The sequence below is a fragment of the Colossoma macropomum genome, unplaced genomic scaffold (assembly GCF_904425465.1).
Source record: "Colossoma macropomum unplaced genomic scaffold, Colossoma_macropomum, whole genome shotgun sequence".
Lineage (NCBI taxonomy): Eukaryota > Metazoa > Chordata > Actinopteri > Characiformes > Serrasalmidae > Colossoma > Colossoma macropomum.
In genome coordinates, this window is record NW_023494791.1 from 26,997,056 (window position 1) to 27,018,307 (window position 21,252).

General features: G+C 40.0%; 1 protein-coding gene across 4 annotated transcripts in view; it reads right to left on the reverse strand.

The window, feature by feature from the left end:
• Positions 1–15,779, reverse strand: part of vcla (vinculin a) — a 59,244-nt gene extending 43,465 nt beyond the window's left edge. For all 4 annotated transcript variants that reach the window (XM_036574699.1, XM_036574697.1, XM_036574698.1 and 1 more), the window contains exon 1: positions 15,395–15,779. In XM_036574699.1, the coding sequence (XP_036430592.1) occupies positions 15,395–15,562 (168 nt within the window). In that variant the 5' untranslated portion in view covers positions 15,563–15,779. The remainder of the gene's footprint in view (positions 1–15,394) is intronic.
• Between the last annotated feature and the right edge of the window lie 5,473 nt (positions 15,780–21,252).

The following is a 21,252-nucleotide window of genomic DNA, read 5'->3' on the forward strand; positions in this document are numbered from 1 at the left end:
GCATATGTGTCCTAATAAATTACTTGTAGTTATGCTTTAACCAGTTTTGTTTTGGCAATTGAAACAGAAAAAAATATTTTTTCCTCAGTAAAAAAAAAATCCAACATTGCAGTGCAAAAAATACAATATATATTGCAACATAAAATCAATGTATTATTTCAATCCTACAGAAATCTATTTGCTTTTAATATGAAGAATTCAGCTCAAGGCTGCAGCAGTAAAGGCAATCCAGGGCCCTCCAGCACAGCTAAGTTAAACACTCCCTTGTGGAAAGCCTTTAGTCTTCAAGCAGACAGACACCGCTTGTTAATGGGGTTGCTTGGAGTGGCCGTGGACAATAAGGCCCTGTGTCCTGCAGGATGGGCCTAAAGTTGCTCCACTGCTGCAGCCTGGGAGACCGCCAGCCAATCAACAAAGCCTAGTGGCTCTGAGTTCATCTGTGGGCAGCAGCTAATGCACCCACTTATTAAATACCTTTAGGGCAAAAACAGATAAACAAAGCAAAGGCAAACTCTTTCGATTAACTGAAGCATGAGAATATTAAATGTGGTCCTGCTATTAAATCGCTATTCCTTACCACACACCATACAAACAAAGACATTGACACCGTCGTAGTAAAAACCTTGAAACTGGAACTATAAAATTCAACAAAGCAAAGAAAAATTTGCTTAACTTTAATATACGATAATGTAACAAGATTTTATTCCAAGTAATTCTGGGCCATTATTGGTCCATTGATCATTAAATGCTTTCACAGTGTTAAGGGCAGCTGCTGTTGATTCATTTGGTCCAGCGTAAGCAGAGCAGCAGAGGGCTGTTTGCTGTGTATGAGAACCACGTGGCCTGATTACTGAGCTGCTCTCTCTCCACATGTTAAATTACAGGCGGAAGGCACTTCTATCTGTCTGAACTTTTAACTGCTCGTCAAGCTCAAGCTGGCAGAGCAAAGGGTCGCTATGTACCCTCAGCAAATGACAGAGTGCTAAAGGAACAGTAATACAATAAAAATAGACTTAAGTGTGCGCACTGCAGTATACGAACATGAGCTGATGACCTACAATGGGCCATTGATTGCACTGGCACGTGATGCAGTTACGCTTGAGAGATTTAGCCCATCAAAGGCCAAAGAGAGCTTATAAATAATGTTATAAGTATGGCTAGGCTAAAGAGGTAATGCAGGTCAGGTAGGCTCCTACACCCTGGAGCATGCCAATCAGGGTACACAAACACACACACACACACACACACACACACACACACACACACACATAGTGCTAGTGAGTGAATGGGGGTGGACAGAGGCCAACTCAAACAGCAATACAGGCCAAACACAAAAAGGAATGCTGCTCCACTTGCTTGGCAAAGAGACTCCACAGTATCAGCAAGACGAGATCATTCAGTTCAGGTGTCTATCAACTGGATGGGAATAACTCAAATAAACACAACTCCAGCACCTATTCCAGTTGAATCAGCATAAGATCAGGAAAAAACAGAATGCTGAAGAGGGGTGTTTCACTACCAGCTTCTCATACACCTTATTCTTGAAAACACTTTTAAAATGGTCTTCACACTCAGAATAGTCTTCTCCAAACGTCCTTCCTCCACCAAGCAGAGGAAAAACACTGACACTCCTCAACTTTTCAACACAAACCTGCAGTGAGAATGCTGCTGGCAGTAAATTAGTCAGAATTGTTAGACTAAGAAATGGTGGAAAGGTGTTACTGAGGAACATATAATGCCTGACATATGCTGTCCTAACCATCTGAACGGTGTTATTTTATATCATTTCTGAAGCTGGAAAAATTTTGAACTAAACTCTGTGGAAGGCCACTCAGCTCAGTGTGAACTAATAACAGATGTACACTGGATCTAAGATCAACCAAACACATATATAGCTGATAAATGAAAGGAAGTGGTTTTTATTACATAAATGGGAAAAGTTGCAAGTGTACAGAATACCGTGCTCTTATGTTAACTAACTTTCTTAACTTCGTTGCTGACAGTTTGTTTGATAAATCTAACATTGCTTTGTCTAGCTGTAGTGTTAGCTTTAGCATTAGCTCATCTGAAGGGGCAGCTTTGGTCACTAAAACCTCTTCCTTATTAGACATGAAAGGCTGCCACTTCAATGTTGAGCAGTTAAACATGGTTCCCAAAATCCATTTTTGTTTTGTTTTAGGAATGCAGCAATACGGGAACTGCAGACCACTGCCAATATCCAATGTTTTTCCATTTACATATCTGCCAACACCAATACCGATGCTGATACATAAACATTTAGAAAATGTAGAAATTAGGATTAAATCCACCTGGTTTAGCAATTCAGAGAGATGTAACATGAATGCAGTGTTTTACGAATGCAGTAAAACAAATAAAATACAGACACTTTAGCACAGTAGCCCAAACTCATCTAAAGATTCTGCTCCTCTATGGTAGAACATATACATTATTAAACATCAGTTAAATCTAAACCTCCATCCAATCATGATTTTTTAAAGCTAATATCTGCCAATAATGATATGATTCTGAGATGATCAAACATCACTCATTTTCCTTTTGTAGTATGAAAAATTTAATCTGTTAGCACAAGTGTTACGGATACTACCAGGTAGCCTGAACTGAAAGTTTGACAGATGTAGCAATAATAACAAGAGAGGCTGGACTTTCTCAGAATTTTGCAAATGGTCAGTTGTTATTGCACAATTTCACTTTGCAATAATGTTACTGAAAATGTGTGCGATTCTATTGTGTGCTGTGAACTTCCTGACCAACCTGAGATGTTCCAGGTGGGTTTCTGTGGGATGCATGAGAGATTTCTCATGCTTCTACGTACATAAATAGGCTAATCTTGCAGGCTAATCTTTTATCATGTAACATTAAGAGTTCAGCAGTGTGTTTTAAAATACTGCATGACAACCATAATATGTAGCAGCAGATCTGTAATCAAGTATTTTGTGCACATGGTGCAGCACTGCTGTCTGCCCAACTGCAGTATTCTAATCTGGAGAGACCCAGGAAGGCCCTGCTTAGGGGGCCTCCACCTTACCATCCCCAGAGACACTGGACCCAGCGACCACATTCCGGACGGCTATTCTTAGCCCACTGTGCCCTGGGTCTGTGCACACCGCCCATGGGACAGTTAGCATGGAGGTGACTATGAACCTAAGCCGCCTTAGCTGGACCTAATTTTAAAGTCACTAAAGAGAGTACAGTAGTTATCAGAGAGGAAAAAGCATGTAAGCTAGAGAAGGCTTTGCAGCACTGGTACAATAAAGCATGCATGGCGCTAACTCTGTAGCTCATTCACAGTGACAGTAAACATTTCCAGAGGCCAAAAACCCTGCAACAATGGAGACAAACAAGCAAGTGATGATCAAGCAGTCACACTGGTGATGACTCTCATTCTCTTCCTGTTGATTGATCTCCTTTCAGTGAACATGTCTGTGTGGTGATGTGTTTTTTTGCAAGGCTCCGGTAATGAGGGGAGCAGATGTGCACTCCTGTTTAAGACCAGGACTGGCGCAGTGACAGGACCAGGCCGTGTTTTACACACATCATCTCTGTGGGTGCCATTTGGCAGGTCAGCTGTATTTATATGTATGGTACTTATAGGTTCCAGATGGAGCACTGATCCTGGCACTAATGATGGACTAACTGTAGATACTGACTACTGACTATTGTAATACAGTCAGACTACTAATAATCAGGAGAACATCCACCAGTGCATGGGAGTGCTCCATTAATATAAGTCAGTCTTTAAAATATCACTCTAAATTTTCATTTCATGACAGAATCTAAGGTCACAAGGGGTGTGAGTGCATAGTGACATTGTAATATTGCAATGCAAAACTGTGACAATGCATATATTAATTGCATCTATCTAAAGCCTTTGCATTGTTTACACACCAAAGTTTGCAAATGATCAGCACCAATCAACAACAAGCTCTCCTCCTGCCTCCCTCACTGCTCTAGTGTTGTTAGTAAGCTGTGTAGTAACGTGATTACAGTCTTAATGTTTCTTGAAATTTTGTTCAGAATATTGTGAGAATGCTGAATCGTGAACTCATGTTTGTTATCGAATTGTAGGCTCAGTGTATTGGTACACCACTAGCGGTCATCCATATTTCCAGTCAAGAGTGAGATGTTACAGAATCATAATTCACGACTGTGGTAAAACAATCAGGTCAGTAGCCTTGGTTACAGGTCCCACTCAAGATTTTGACACGTGCCTGGCCTGCTTAGATAGTGGAAAAGCAGCTAATCAGCACTGAGGCGCATGAGCACTCATACATGAAGAGATTTGTTTTCATTGGAACAAAACCCTCTCAAGTGCGCTTGTAAGTCCAAGAGCACACACAACACAGTGCAGAGGATGCACTGAACTCAGGGGGCTTGGCTATAATGATCTGATTTTGGATCAGCAGTTATGAGCAACTTCACCCAAGAGCTTCTGAGACTGATTACAACCAGACCCCTGAGTTAGACAAAAGGCTGTGACTGGACAGTGATTGCAGTTCAGTGAGGCACCGTTCTTGTACACTCTTCATGAAAATGCAGTAAAGATTATGGGGTCCTATAAAGAAATGCAATGATGTGTCTAGCATTTAGTTGAAAGAACAGTGCAGCAAAATGTAGTGAGGGTGTGTGGATTGCTTTTCAAGGTGCACTCACTTCAGATATAAATACTGCATTTAACATGATATTCAGCATAAGCAAATCCTCACTAACTGTTCTTATGTGAAGTGATACATCAATGTCAGAATGTAATGAAGGTAGGCATGTGCTGCATATAAACTTAATAGCATGATAATTACCGAACCCTTCATCACAGTTTATGATATTTTGAAAAAATTCCTTAACGGTGCTTTATATTATTGCACAGCAACTTTATTCATTTCTAGAATACTGAATTTTTTGACAGTCATAATGGCTACATTATCTTCAGTGTCTGTTGTCCCCTAGATTTCTTTTTCCTGGGCCAAGTGGTAGACACTTGATAGTTTAGATCAGGGGTTAGCAACATGCAGCTCTTTTACTTCCCTGTCACAGCTCCAGAGCAGAATTAGATTTTTAGGTAAAAATAAAATGATCCTTTGTTGCAGTAACATAAAGCTCTGCTAATCATTCTAACACAGTTTTGACAATAAATGGTCTTAAACACCAATTAACCCTGAAGATTGGCGCGCAGACTGCTGGTCACCACAGCAACACAGACAAGAATCTAGCCTAGCTAGTAGCTAACGAAAAGAGAAAGATTTAAGATGAACATAGATAATTTGGAGGCGAACTGACATATTCTGGTTTCCTGATATGTTTAATCTGCAACAAGAAACTGTCAAACATTAAAATTTCGCAAAGCTTAAGTCAGCTTCTCATTTGTCAGCTTCTTGTTCAAATTTTCCTGTTTCACCTTAAACAGTGAAGCATTCGTTTAAGGTAGAACAGGAAAATTCAAACAAGAAGCTGGTGAATAAGAAGCTGAGTTCAGCCTTTTAAAAAAAATTGAACGTTAAGAGTCATTTTACAAGAAACTATTCTACTTTTGAGGAGAAGTCCTCTGCCAGAGATGCAAGAAAAGCTATAGCTACGCTTAGAACAGAGCACAGTAAGTGTGCGTTTTCATTTAGATTATATTTTTTAGTCTATAATAGGACATTAGCTAGCACATATTAGACATATTTTCAGCCAAGATGGTAAAACGTTACTTCAATACAATGGACATAAAATGCTGGGGCTCCCAAGGTGGTTTGATTTTTGATGAAAGGATAAAATGGCTCATCCTAACATTTGGGTTGCCGACTCCTGGTCTAGACGAGTATGAAAGCTGTGAAGGTACCCAGGCCAATAACACACTTAAACAGCTGTACAAACATCAAATAAAACATGGAACCTCATGGATGTAAAGGGATCTTAAATGCTACTCTGCATATCTAAAATCTCTGAAACTACAACTATTTGACTGAAATGCAGGGATGGTAACAATAAGAATGCATGTGTTAAATATAGTGCGGTATACCCTATTATTCACTATCCGCAGAGGTAGTTCGCTACTTCTAACTGCAAAAACAAATTGAAGAAATCACTGCTAAGCTAAGCTGAAAAGATTCAGTTCTGAAAGCCAATCAAAGCAAAGCAGCACTCGGCTCCAAAATCGCTACAGTTCAGCACTGATGTGTTCCAAGATATTACATTTAGTGAAGAAAGAGAGAGAATAATGTCAACAGCACACACAATAAACACTTTTTATCTAGTCTGTCACCTTCATTCATGTTCAAATGAATTAAAGAAAACAGCATTTAAGCTGCCACACATACCACTGCTGCTTAGCATTCGCTGAAAAACATGCTGTTTGATAAATACTGCAAAGATGTGTTGGCCTTTGCTCTCCTTGATTGGTAGTTTGCTTGTGTAATGACTTCACTACAATGGGAGAAGGCCATGATTAAACTATAATAAACCATGTGTTAAAAAAGGTGTTTGGACAGAAAATCAGCTTCTATTCAACAGTTCCTAAGAAAGCCTTAACAGTGTGAGCATCTACTGCATGAACTGTTCTGTACAAGTGGCCAGAATGCAACTGCTCCATCAGATAACTACAATTATGCCATTTATTTACGACTTTTGCACGTAAAAGAGCCAGCAGGTTTTGTTTCCTTAATCTGAATGCAGTTGTGCGTGCAGTATATGTGCATGCAGTGGCTGCGTTTGTGAGCAACATGAATGCCTCTCATGTCTGCATGTATGCAAGCCCAAGTACCGGCAGTAAGCAGTCACTGTGTGAGCTGACAGCGAAGCAGGCAGAGGGGGAATTCTCTCTCAGCGATGGTTTCCATCACATGAGTTTGTCTTCTATAACTCTCAGCTGCAGAATGTCTGTTTACTCTCAAGCTGCGAAAAGCATTTCTCATTGATTACTCCAACCTCCCTGAAGATGCACAACACTTCCTTTAAAGGAAGACTCTGTACATAACAGCGGACCATAAAAGGTTCTCCACAACTTTGCTTACAAGCCCTCTACAGACAATTTTCTGGTAATAAAGAATAGGCTACAAAGAGAGTGACACAAAGGGCAATGATGGATTGATTGTTTTTAATGCATAATTGATGTAAATGCACAAGCTGTAGCATTAGCAAGTTGTAGCCTCACTAAAAGGTCGTTTGATCCAATGCTGTGCACTTGCTGTGCTGTGATAATGGATTCAGAGAGAGCAGTCGAGGTCACCAGCTGCTCCTTCCCCAGTCGATCGCACTCCTGTCAGATATCATTAAGCACCATTCAGACAGTTACAGCCAGTGAAACCTAAGAGCAAAAGCCACACCTACTGTAACTGAACACACTACTTTTCACACAGACACATATGCAAGAGGTATGTAGCTGAATTTAGACTACATTAGTGCTGCACAGGTTCAATGCTTTTTTCAATACTACAACATGGTAATCAATTGAACTCTAACTATCAATGTTTTCAACTCCAGGGGTAGTGGAAGTGACTGTATAGACCTCTGGAGTCAGATCGTTCTGTAACCAGTGACCTCATAATTAAGAGAATCCAGTGACACTCTGGGGAAGTCTACAAAGAACAAAAACTATCAGCTTTGAAATATTTTGCCATTTAATTTCCCTATAAACAATTTTTTCCAATTTATTTTTACATCGTTTGAGCACAGCAGCTGTCCTTTACATTGTGTGAAAAACTTTGTGATGGAGGCACCAATAGAAATGCTTCAAAATTGCTTGGAATAATGTCTCTGTACATTGACTTACAATGAAAGTTGTTTTTACCTTCTGCTGAAAAGTTATTATAAAGTTGTTAAAGATATTTTGGACACAACGATGAGATGAATGATATATAAATGAATTATCAGAATGAACCAAAAGAAATGGTCCACGATACTGAATGTGCATAATACTGAACATAATACTGAACATTTTTTGCATTGATAGAGGAGACTGAATTTGAAAATCAGTGATAATGGGGTGTTGACACAATGATGTTTTGCCACAGTTCCCTTTTAACGTTATTCTGGTATCATGACGATGCTAATCTACATGCAAATTCTGCATTTGATCATTTTATCCACTACCATAACACACTACAGATGTTTCCTATAGATGGGGGAAGAATGGGCTTGGTCTATCCCACCATCATCCTCAGATCTACAAGTCAGCTCCTATGCAAGTTGAGCTTGTAGTGACGAGGAGTGATCTGAGCCTGAATATCTCCCTCAGTCAGGAAGGGTGGAGTGCTCTTCATATCATTAAGATATCATTAAGATCCTTACTTTGAAAATGATCAATCATATAGCTCTGTAATTGACCTCACTGGCCATTATAGAGGCCAAGTCATGTACACTAAACCAGAGAGGAAATAAATCATTAAGATACAACCTAATTACAGTCAATGACGTATACGCCATACACTGGTATTATGCAATTAGACATAATCAACTTTGGTCATCATTACATCACAGTACAGTGTGAATTTCAGTTCAGTAGCTGCATTTGCGATGTCTCTGACTCGCCATAGCTGATGAGCGCTGAGCACAATTTAGATCTTTCTAATCCTCTTCTTGCTAACATGACACTGCATCTGTTCTTCACATTCCTTTCACACTGTCAGTATGTGAAAATAACATGCATTGTCAAAATTGGCCTCATTCAGGCTTAGCCCTGCTGAGCGGTTAGTAGAGCTGAGCAAAATGGAATGAATTAAAACAGAGTGCATGTGTTGGATAATTTACACATAAAAGGTGAGAATTTACACAGGGAGGTGTTGAGAGCTCTGAGAGGAGCAAAGTTGATGAAATTCTGGCGGCATTCACAGTTTAAAAAGAGCATTTTCATAAAACTGGTTCAGCACATGACAAGGTGTCTTGCAAATGGCAAACAATGGCTGATGAAACTGAATAGATAAGTAAATCCAGTGAATTGTGGATTTTAACAAAACATCAAAAGACATCAGGGACGCCTTTCCTAAAGTTTAAATGAGAACATTTTAAGCAATCGACTCTTTTTCTACTGTCAATCACTTTCATCAGTTCTATTTTTCGCTCTTTCCTGCAGCTTAAAACTACTGTTAGAACCTCTTAGCTTAGCACAACGTAGGGATACAAATAGATAAGTAGCGTTTGAACAACTACCAATTAGGGTTTTAACAAATGAAGAATTACTGATGTGAAGATGAAGCAGGCTGAAGAAGTTCGAGAGAAAAGAGAAAAATCAGCTTCACATACAGCTGCGGAGGCCCCAGAGCTAGAGCAGAATCATGATGAGCGAGGAGATGATGACACATCGGGCGAGCACTTGGCAGAGATCCAGCTGCATGTGTAGAAGGCTACCAACTCCAGACACGTCCCACTGGCATGAACTGAAACTTGAAGTGTGATGATCTATTACCGATTTAGTGCGGATTTTAATGTCATGAACAAAACCCTCCAGGTAGCTGCCCACCTCTTCTGACAAAACAAGGAATCAGTCTTTCTCAGTCAGCTCCTCAACTGTGTGTTTGAAAGCTAAAAAACAGGTTTGCAGTTGTTTTGGGGTTTTTTCAGTGTATCTTACTAAACCCTCTGTTCCTATTCTTTGTTAAATGCCTGTATTCTCAGGTCATTTGATTTGGAAATGCTGGACAAACATACTAATATTGATAAATTATCTCCCTATTACAACTCTTTGCTACTGTACTGCACTGAGCACTCTGGTGATCATTGCAATCAGAATCATTTGGTACTTTTATCTCACTAAGCAACATGCTCCTCTTTAAGTAACTGGAAGTGGACAGAAAGTGAGTAAACACTGGAGACTCTGTTATAAGTAATGGGTGACTCAATCGAATAGTACGAGTTAAAAACAAACTAGCAACAGATCAGATATAGTTTTGAGCTGCTGGCATGATCCCAAGTGAATCAGACAGCTTAGCTACCAATGATGTAAGCACCACTTTTGGGCAAAAAGGGGTGTGGATCTTCACCCCCTACACCCTGTCTTCAAGCTTTACCTCCTGGAACTTGTCGACAGACTTGGCGAAGGAGGCAGACGGAGACACGTAGACCGGGTTCCGTGCCAGAGCCCTGCTTGGTTCATACGGCTCTCTTCTTCATACGCCATAAAAAGCATACTTGGAGAAGACAGGATGGATGGCAGTCGGAGTTGCTCTGAAAAAGCCCTTATGAAGCCATGAAGAGATCCAAGCTTCTGGTTACCTGTTCCTCTGTGAGCACATACTGTCCTGTCCACATGCCTTGATAAACAGCAAATGGGATAATTGACGAAAGCAACCTAGATTAAGGCCAAAAGAACGGTGAATTGATGTTTCTAAATATAAATATTAGCATATATATATCTGAGTTTGAGTGCATGCTAACTGGATCTACTTCCGATGTTCAAATGAATTGTTTTTATTTGGTATTTGAGTGAGATTAATCATATTTAATACAAGCAACCTACACATCTCTGCCTCAAATAAAAAATGTAAACGTGTAACGTCTACAAGCAGCCCAGCCAAAAGTGACAAGAGTGCAAATATCACCCTATACGCAAGGTTAATTGTAACAGATGGAGGGGTTGGTTGTAACCGTCAGTAAAAAGTCTGGTAAATCGATGCAAAACACATTCAATTTAATACAATTATATGTTGTTTGAACTAGACATGTTTTTTTTAACCTAAATATGTACAAATATATTCATCAAAATAAATAGGATTAGTGAAAGATACTGTGTCAAGCATTTTTATGGATCATTAAGAGCAAATATCGGCTGATAAAATTGAAATATATTTGACTTACATCATATCTATACATAAAAATATCCAAAAATGAACAGTTCTGAATGTATATAGGGAGGATATGTACTTCTCTTATTATTTAGTGTTACTGTACACTGTGTTACAACTAACCTCGCCATGTGGATGCTGTACTTTAGCCAGGCTAGCTCTCACTGTAAGCTGTTCACATGATTTGAAAAGGTACTATATTACACACTTAAACATAAAGGCAATTACAATAATGTAGGTGTGAAATTCTGTGACGTATACACACAACTCAGTAATAAAAAAAAAACTTAGGATAAAGTTACTTTTGTGGTAGAAAAACACGTCTTCAGGGTGAATCAGTCCTGTTACTGTGAAAATTTGCAGATAAAACTGCTGATACAAGAACATGAACAAAAGCATATTCTGTTGAAACCTGTTTGACTACATAAAATATCCATGAAACATTTTACCCCATGTTACTCCACTCTCCCCTACCTAACCAAAGAAAACCTGCCAAAAAGGAATTATATCCTGAATATACTCAGCAGGTACAAAGCCTGGACACTCGGCCTTGTTTTTAAATGCTTGGCCGGTATACAGAATGCTTCAGCGTCAGCCGGAACAGGTGCCCCGAGAGGGGGGAGGGGTATTCTGAAGTGTGTCTCCAATGAAGACGCTGACGCTTGAGACTTTCTCTCCCAGGCAGGGAGTCACTTTCCCTGCACCACGAACCTCCTTCCCCAACCAGTAACCACGAGACTGTGTTACTTCCCAGGCAGGCAGGCCTATTTATTCCCCCTCACAAAATGCCCGCTCTCTATGTGTGACTTACACGTCTAAATTAAGTAGATTTTCTCCTTGTTACTTCATAATTGACAGGAGCTAATTATGCTGTTGCAAAGCACCAAGGAGCAACAAGAACTAGACCCTCTGGGCCAGTTAAACCTGGGCAGTCACAACCTGAATGAAGCAGAACAGCGGCATCCAATATCACATTTATTCTTTCTCTTGCACAGTGAGACTTTGTGTTAATCTCTACATAATCTACAGCCTGACAGATTATGATGGTCTTGGAGGCTGTAGCAGTTTAGTGATTTTGAAATGTGTATTTGATACCTTGACCTTATTTTAAGCAGCTCCCAATGACTCTTACACATACGGAGACTACGCAGTAAGAAAAAACTTACCAGCAAGTAAACTCTGGGTAATTCAAGCACTCTCACTCGTGTGTTCCATCCTGGAGCGCATTATGAATCAATACAGCTATAGCTAGAAGTATTTTCATTACATACTTCATTTGACAAAGAAAACAGTATATTATTGTATTTACATAACCATATAATTAATCAAGAACCACAAAATGAACAGTCCTTGAACAAAGTGAGGAATGTGTAATTACAGAAATAAGTTATAGCATAACAGGTGCAGCAGTAGGAATAACAACATTTAGCGCTCAGTGTGGAGACATGGAAGTCTTCCTAAAAGAGCACTGAGGTATAGAGGAGAAAGCTCAACAGTCATTATCTAGGAATCTGTTTATGAAAAGCTGCTTCAGGAATAACAGTAAGAGCTATGTTGATAAATAGTGCTTAGTGAGTCTTATGTAATGATTCCTTATTTGTTCGGCCTCTTAAAGCTTTTAGAACATAAAATCTGACCCCCTACATCATTAATTAACATGTAACAGCTTTTTAAGTCCTGCATCACTTCAAGCTTTACTAATAATGACTATATTGTCTGCTATATTGTCATATTGTACTGCTGTATTAATTATTTCATTTTTCTCGTGTTCTTTGATTTCGACTTTCTTCAGTTACATTGGGGAAATATGTATTCAACACATTGACATTTTTTTGTTAAACATATTTCCAATGCAGCTAGTCACATGAAATTTAGATTAGACATTGGTATTAACTTCATAAAACTACACAGTTAAAGATATCGTAACATTCCAAACCATACAAAAGTTATCATAAAAAAGTTACATTGTGACATCTTGATATTGCAGTGCAGCATGGTGATTAGACATCAAAATTTGCAAACAATCAGCACCAATCAAGGACCCACTCTCAGCTGTGCAACAACATGACTACAGTCATCATTTTTCTTCATTCAAATTTTGTTCAAAATATTGTCAGAATACAAACCCAGCATCACGAATTTAATCAAAACGTGGGTGTATCGTCAAACTGTACTCATTCTCTGATTATACCTGAAACCTGTCAACGCATATTTTTGAACATCTGCCTAGGCAGCACTGTCAAGCATCTCAATATGCTCAGGGGAAATTGTTCATCGCAAGACTCCAGATTCCACACCAGCTGGAGTGTGAGTTGCCAGCACTGGAGAGTCGACTCTGCCATCCTTCACTCCCTCTGAGAACATAGCTCTTTCTCTCAGCATCAAATCATGAGCCATGCATATACCTGAACTGCTTAAAGGCCTTACCTTTATTAAATAACATAAGTAAAGAAATATATAGGAGCTGTTTTTTTTTAAGTCTGCCTACATTTCATTCACTGCCTGTTCTTCATGAACCTATCTTCCTGAATTGGGGACGTTACTATGAACTGCCGCATAGCTACGCTGGAGGACTACATTCTGGTGCAGATCTGTAGGAACCATTATTTATTTGTATAATAAAAATTCAATTGTAGTTGCAATACTTTTACTGTTCAAAGTGCCACACAAATCAAACAGAAAATTTTATTCATGCCTAAATATCCATTTAACTTTTTTTGCTGGCAGTAATGGGCAACTTGGAAGTAAACAGCCCAAAAAGTCATTTATTCTATCATGAACTTCTGCTAAACAAAGAGCAATTAAGAAACTAATCAACTGGACCTGAAACACATACAGCATCAGCCCACACATGTCAATAAGGATCACTCCCTGGATCTGCATCCTAATGAAGGGGCTTATCTGCTCGCTTCATGACATAAAATGAAAAAGTTCAGTGCATTTTATATATAAATTGTAGTTGTCAAACATCTGAACTTATAAACCCAATCCTTATAATCCTATCTCTGGTCCTGGACGTTCCCTGCCCTACACATTTTGGTGTTTTCCCTGATCCCAACACAGCTGATCTAACTAATCTTCTCATTAACAACCCCTTACTGAGCTGGAGTGGGCATGTTAAAGCAGGGAAAGCACTAAAATGTGCTGGACAGGGGGGCCTCCAGGACCAGGACAGATTTGGGAAACACTGCTGTAAGACATAAATCTGAAAAATAAATAACATCTCCCACGTTCAGTGCTTGACACAGTAGTCACAGTAATCCTCACTGTGTTTACAGAAAGAGGGGAACATACTAGCAAGAGTGTTTCTTGTTGCTGTGGACACAGAGAGCAAATAAAGAAAAGCAGTCTTGAAGTTTGTGGGATTAATGAGTTTGTTTTTGAAGTTGCTTGGAATAAGGAAAGGAATATCAGTGCTGTGATAAGATACGTTTTGTGGCCCTGGTGTGTCACAGTACGTATTATAACCCACCTTCAGACTGTAGAAGCAGTATCACTTTGAATTGTACGATGATAACATGACGGCACACTTCAGACACATGCCCTGACTGTTTTAGCCCAGCCAAAAGGCTTAAACCCAAACTCAAGCTATTACAGCCACCAGTGCAACTCTAAACTCATGCTATTACATGGGCGTCTCATTCCACCATCCTGCAGCTTTTTCACCCACTTTAGACCACACCATTGATCTCTTTAATGACATTATATCCCAGATAGCAAGAGGATAGCGGGCCACTGTTGGCCCACTGATGGCAAAGCCAGAGGCCCACTGGCTTTTTGCTCAGTGTTGTTAGACAACATGCAACTTTGAAACGGTCATTTTCCCCTCATAATCAATTTATTTATTTTTTCTTCATTTCTTTCTTTTGTTATCCTCTGTAAATTAGTTTAGCACAGTGTCAGCAACAACATTTAGGCCTAGTCATTATTTTTTTCTCAAAGATTTGTAATATTTGTCTTAAAAGAAACGGCTATGAGCATTTAAAATCTGTTTGAGGTGATTAAAAACTAGTTCGATTTTGCATGCAGGACAGTAATCTGGGTGGTCCAAGAGTGGAACAGCGGTGGCATACGGTCAGCAGCGTGCTGATATATGCTTGCTATCTGGAAAACAAATCACGAGGTTACTGTGGCACCATTGGCGGCATGGTGTTCTAAAGCTGGTATCGCTTCTCTCTGAATAGAGAGTGAATCCCTGGGAATCCCTCGGCTATTGTCCTCCTCTCCAAACAAGAGGGAACCCCTGACAGAATGCAACACCAACGTCTGCCATCCACTCTGACTACATTGTCAACTTGTAATGACATTTTCATTCATTTAGTTAGGAAGACTCTTTCTCTGACCATCACTTGAGAAGATGATGGTTCTTTTTTTGAACAACACTGTTAAATGATGCTGGACAGGCTGTAGGCAGGTGTAGCCAATGACTGTCATTTGTTTTTGAACATAACTTGTACATAAGCCACCACACCTGACCCACTCAGTGACTTGAAGTGATCAAAAAGTTCCCCCCCAAAGAAATCTAGCTGGACATTTCTGAACGTAAACAAGAAGAAATGAAACAAAATGAAGACTCTAAGCACACACACAGATACTGAGTCAACCACGATGCAGACTCTCACCCGGACCAGGTTGCTGACGGCAGCTTGCACGGCAGCCACGGGGGCGCTCAGATCAGGGATCGCTTTACCGTCAACTTCGCCCTCCTCGTGCATGATGACCAGGTGGGATATCTGCTGAGCCACCGGCTCCAGAATGCTCTCTATCGTCTTCGTGTGGAACACCGGCATCGCGGAGTCTGAATGTCCTCAGCTGAAGCGGCAAAAAAGATGGGGGGGCACGTGTTCGCACCGAAGCAGTCCCTCTCTCTCTCGTACTTCCCTCGTTATTTCTTCAAGGGTGACCCAATCCAAGCTGGAAGTCCCACAGCTGACCCTCCTCACGCACTGAAGTCCCAGGGGCGCTCTCCCACTGAGCCTCGGCTGTCTGAGGCGAGCCGCCCGGCGAGCGGAGGGCCAACGCACCGCTGAGCAGCACCAGCGCCGCCCAGCCAATCAGAGCTCAGGGTGACACCCGGGAGCCATTCTGATTGGTCCGCGCTTCTCCAGCTACGTCATGCATGTTTCTGCCCAAAGATGGAGTGGAGTTATGGAGTGAGGAGTCACGGATTAAAGACACTGAAGTAAAGAGTCTGAGGAAAGAAAGCACTGTAAACATTTTTAAGGTTTCAAAATGCAGCGTTCACTCACGAGTCTATTCGGTCCACATTCGGAGATTAAGCTGCAAAACAGCCCGTTTTCGTCACAAAAAAAAACAATACGTTTGTATCTGCCTGTTCAGTTAGCGGCACTTTAGCCCCGCCCATTCTCGCAGAAGTTCTAAGTAGTGTTTCAGCCTGGACTGCTTTTTGAATGAAATTTTTTGTTTACACGTAGCAGTCTTTAATACGCAAGTCCAGAGAGGACATGAGGTAGTTATAGTTTCCTGGACTGTTATCTTGAGATAACAAAGTTGTTATCTTAAGGTAACAAGGTTATTATCTTGTTATCTCGATAACAAAGTTAATGACTACGGACCCCCGCTGGTGACATCCTGTATAAATAAAAATAATGAGTGGCCACAACTTAGTAAGGATGGGAACGAGATCCTAATGCGTGGCCACGACTTAGTAAGCCGTGATCTCGTTCCCATGCGTTAATAAGGCCACGCATTATTTTTATTTATACAGGATGTCATCAACAACGTTGTTATCTTGAGATCGCAAGATAATTAACTCATTATCTTAAGATAATAATGCAGAAAAGTATAGCAACAGCTCATGGCCTCTTCGGACTTCCGTACTTAAAGGCACAGTAAACAGCTGGTTTAATTCTAAGGCAGGGGTCACCAGTCTTAAACACAAAGGGCCAGTGTGGTAGCTGGTTTTTATTTAAAAGCACATCTGATTCTACTTGTTTAATCATTTAGTCCATTAAAACAACTGCCTGGTTGGAACTTGCAGCCATGACAGCCCATTGTAAACAATATTGGTGACCCCTTTTCTAAGGGATAATGAGAGGTTGGAAAGTGGTCGTGCAAAAATGAGTTAGAGAAGTGGACATTAAGTGGACTTTACGGAAAAAATTCTTCCACAATGAACTCTTGTCTGAGTTCATTGTGGAAGAATTCAAAGAAATGTGGATAAGTTAGGCCTGTTATTCAACCTGCTGTTCAGGGAAGATTGACATTGTTTTAAAGCAAGTTGTCTCTCTTCAGTGACCTACTCTTTGTACTGACATTTTTAAGGCACAACCAAAGATACATTGGCCTGTTCTTTATCTTCTTAGGCATTTCGTGAACACTGATCCTTTGTTTTTACATGTGCTCATTCTACTTTAAAGCCCATATGTTCAAATAGGCTGTTCAGTGTAGCAGTTTTAGATCAAAGCAGTGTCTTTTGGAAGACTGTGATGTGTTATTCACAAAGCTGTTTTATTTTTGCAAATTTGATGATTATTCTTATATTTTGCTCTCAGCTGCTTGTGTGTTCTACAAGACGTCTGTGTTGGTATTGCAACATCTAGGAGAGTGCTGTAACTCTATCCAGAGCAGTGTATTTTTAAAAGCTCCATGCACAAGCATGCCCTCCCAGTTTCAACACGGGGCATGAACACAAACTGTGCATAACTTAAAATTTGAGGCTGGTTAATGGGCACAATTTATGTTTATTCCATTCATCAAAAGACAGTGTAAGTTCATAGCCACGCAAAGCACATTGTTTTGTAGGATTTGTGGTTAACATCCAATTTTGAACCTAGGCCTTATGTGCATTCTTGGGTGTGGCTGAATAAGTGTACACATAATATGTAAAAGAAAACAAGGGAACAATTTTAAACTTGTACACAAGTCATAAGCTCTGTCATTTCCACCAGCCCATAGTTCTGTGGTTCAGTTAATCAACAGGACCCTGTAGTTGTAGTCAAAATGACCAACTCTGGTTGAACATGTACACTATATGACCAAAAGTATGTGGACATCCCAAAGTTGTTTAGGGCTCTGTGCAGGCCACTGGAGTTCCACCACACCAGACTGTCTTTGTGGACCTCGTCTTGTGCACAAGGTACAGCCATGCAGTCATACAGTCAAAGTTGGAAGCATATAATTGTCAAAAATGTCTTTGTTGCTGTGGCATTAACCATACTCTTCACTGGAACTAAGAGGTTGAGCCCAAACACTGAAAAACAGCCCCACACTATTATCCCATGTCCACCAAATTTTACCGTTGGCACTATGTATTCTGGTAGGTAGCATTTCTCCTAACATCTGCCAAACCCAGATTTAACCATCAGACTGCCAGATAGTGAAGTATAATTCATCACTCCAGAGAACATGTTTCCACTGCTCCAGAGTCCAGTGGACTTTTATCAACCCTAGTGATCTTAGGCTTGTGAGCAGCTGCTCGGCCATGGAAACCCATTTCATGAAACTGCCAACACACACTTCTTGTGCTGATGTTGCTTCCAGAGGCAGTTTGAAACTCTGTAGTGAGTGATGCAACAGCATAATAATAGCACTTACAGCTGACTGGGGCAGATCTAATAGGGCAAAACTTCACAAAGTGACTTGTGGAAAGGGTGGTATTTATGAAAGTGTTACATTTAAATCACTGTGATCTTCAGTACGACCTGTACTACTGCCAATGTTTGTCAATGGAGATTGCATGGCTATGCGTTTCATTCTATACACCTGTTAGTAAAACTTAAGGAGGAATGTCCACATACTACACTGCAGTAAATGTGAAATGATGACATAGAGCACAATAACGCCAACTTGCAGCCTATACTGAACTCAGGTTTCCCAGCAGGCCTGCATGGTGACATTTTCTGCTATCATCGAGCACACTGTGCCTGCTAGCAAAGACAAAGCAAAGGCTGACTTCCTAATAAGGTCTGAAGGAGCAAAGGCGTAACTTCCAATTCTAATGTAAATTGTTTATGGTAAGCTCAGCATCTTCCACTGGAGCTGTGAAGTGCAGACTCATTCGGAAGCCTCGGAGTAAAAGTGCTACTGAGAGAACTTGTCTTTTTCACTTCTGGCTTCTGTGATTGCACATTCAGTTTGCAATCTATATATTTTTACAAAAAGCATCCTTTGCACTTACTTTTGGTTATTCCTTGTGAAATATGTATGTCTGTTCTGGCACTGAAAATCATTTGGTACTATATCACACTATATGCATCAATGAAGTGAATTCTGTGGAATTCCTGTTCAAATCTTGTTAGCACAAAACACAACTTGAATAGAAGCAGCAGAATGACATTGTAAGCTTGGGTCTGAGATGTTGATGAGTAGGCTACTCTTTGGAAAGTGTTTATGTGTGAACTGAAAGATGCAAAAACAGCTCCACAAGAACCAGAGCGAGTGATGCTGATGCTTTTTTTTCCCTCCCTCCCTCTCTCTCTCTCTCTCTCTCTCGCTCTCTCTCTCTCTGTGTCCAGGTCTTCCAGTGGCCTGCTGCTGACATGACCATATTTGCAGTGTTCGCAAATGCACCCCAAAGGATGATGTATGGTGATCGCACTGCTCTACCTCTCCCCTCCTTTCTCTCTCCCGCTTTCCTCCAGATGCAATTAAGATGAGAATAAAGATGACAAGAGGAGGCGTTTGGTGAAACTGACCATTCACATTTGTTTTTCCTTATACGGTATGTCCACCCTAGGTGTTCTTTGACTCTCTACAGTTGCCAGAAAGTCAAAGAATTTGTTTGACCGATGTTTCAGTCCGGACACACTGTGTTTGCTAACATGTAACATAATCATATTGTTTATGTGAGACTTTCAGAGGCCTTCTTTAAAAAAGAGACTTTATGTTTAGCAGATCAAAGTAGGTCATTCGTTAAGTTAATGTGCTGGTCAGACCACTCTGGCTGTGTGTGCTTCTGGTGGGTTGTCTCAGTATCCAGCAGTAGAGTAATTAGAGAGGGCCTTCTCCACAGCCATGTCTCCCCCTCAAACCACATGCATCCAAAAATAATTGCAATGGAGTGATTTGAAACCATCTTCAACCATTGTCCAACTACATGAGCGTCACACTTTCAGAAAAGAGATTAGGTACCTCTGGCACTCCCTTAGCAAAGCAAAGGCCACAGGCTACAACTCCATATCAGGAGATATACTTTTTAGTCTCAAACCCCTTGTGTTGTTCAGCTCTGTAGGATATTGATGTTAAGGCACAGCATTTTTGTATAATGAGATTACTTTTTTCATTTGTTCAGTAAGTTACCACAGAAAAACTCAGTTTATATAATATGTCCAGTTCCAGTATCTTTACTGATCATCTTGATTGGGCTTAACAAGGCACACATTTATAGATCTGTAATAATGCTTGTGAAACAGCTGATGTATGAATTGAAATTACTAATTAACTAGGAGCTTGTTTTAAGGCAGCCCTTATTCTTCATTAATTAATCTTTTGTATAATTTGCCTAATTATTGTGCAATGATGAATGATTGCTGAATCCTTCTTAAATAAAAAGTATAAAAGATTGTCTACAATCTATAGTTCAGTTGTGAACACTTTGAATAACATAGTGGTGCCCTCTGGTGGAGCATTATACTCACTAAAAAATGCTCAGCATCTTTTACAAAATTTAAAGGGGAATTACGCAGGTTTTTCAAAATTTGTGCGTAACGCAATGGCTACAATGTAAACAAAGTCATTTAGAGTGGTTTGATGTAAACTGCGCTGTTCTAGAGAAAATTTCCAAATTGTTCCCAGGGGTGGTGATGAGTTTAATACCCCCATAAAGCTACATTACAGAAAATAATACATGAAATGGTCATAAATATGTCTCTTAACACATTTTTTTATGATAGGTTTGAAATATAATTTTGGGCTAATTTTTTAATCCATTCATGCCACAGTGGTACATGCAGGTTGTTGTGAGGCAAAATAGTGCCCAAAGAAAACTTATTCAGCACTACTTTAGTCTTATCAACATTATATATAAAAACTCAGAGGACAGTGTAGGTTCACTGGTCATTTTGAATTGTAAATAAAATGGCTATATTTGCATGCTAGTCATTGTGACCCCTGATTCCTGCCACCACCACTGGAAGGAAATCTGTGTCTGTATTTTTCTCTACAATGAATTTCACATCAAAACATTCTGAATGACTTTGTCTCATCCATTGAATTATGTGGCAATTGAAAAAAATCAACAGAATCCCCCCTTTAATATATATCAATATCATGTTATTTTTTACGTCTTCTTTCTATCCTCTAGAATTGCTTCTTTTTTACTTAATAGCAATAGTGAAAAGTACTTAAGGCAATTAAGGGTATTTTTAAGGATTTTGTGCTTTCACATGATGAGATGAGATGGTGAGCCATTTTCCATAATTGAGTAAAATGCAGAATCCCCAGGGATTAACACAATCACTGCTCTACTGCTGTACTGAAACACATCTGATAAAATATCATGACTCTCCAAAAAACACCA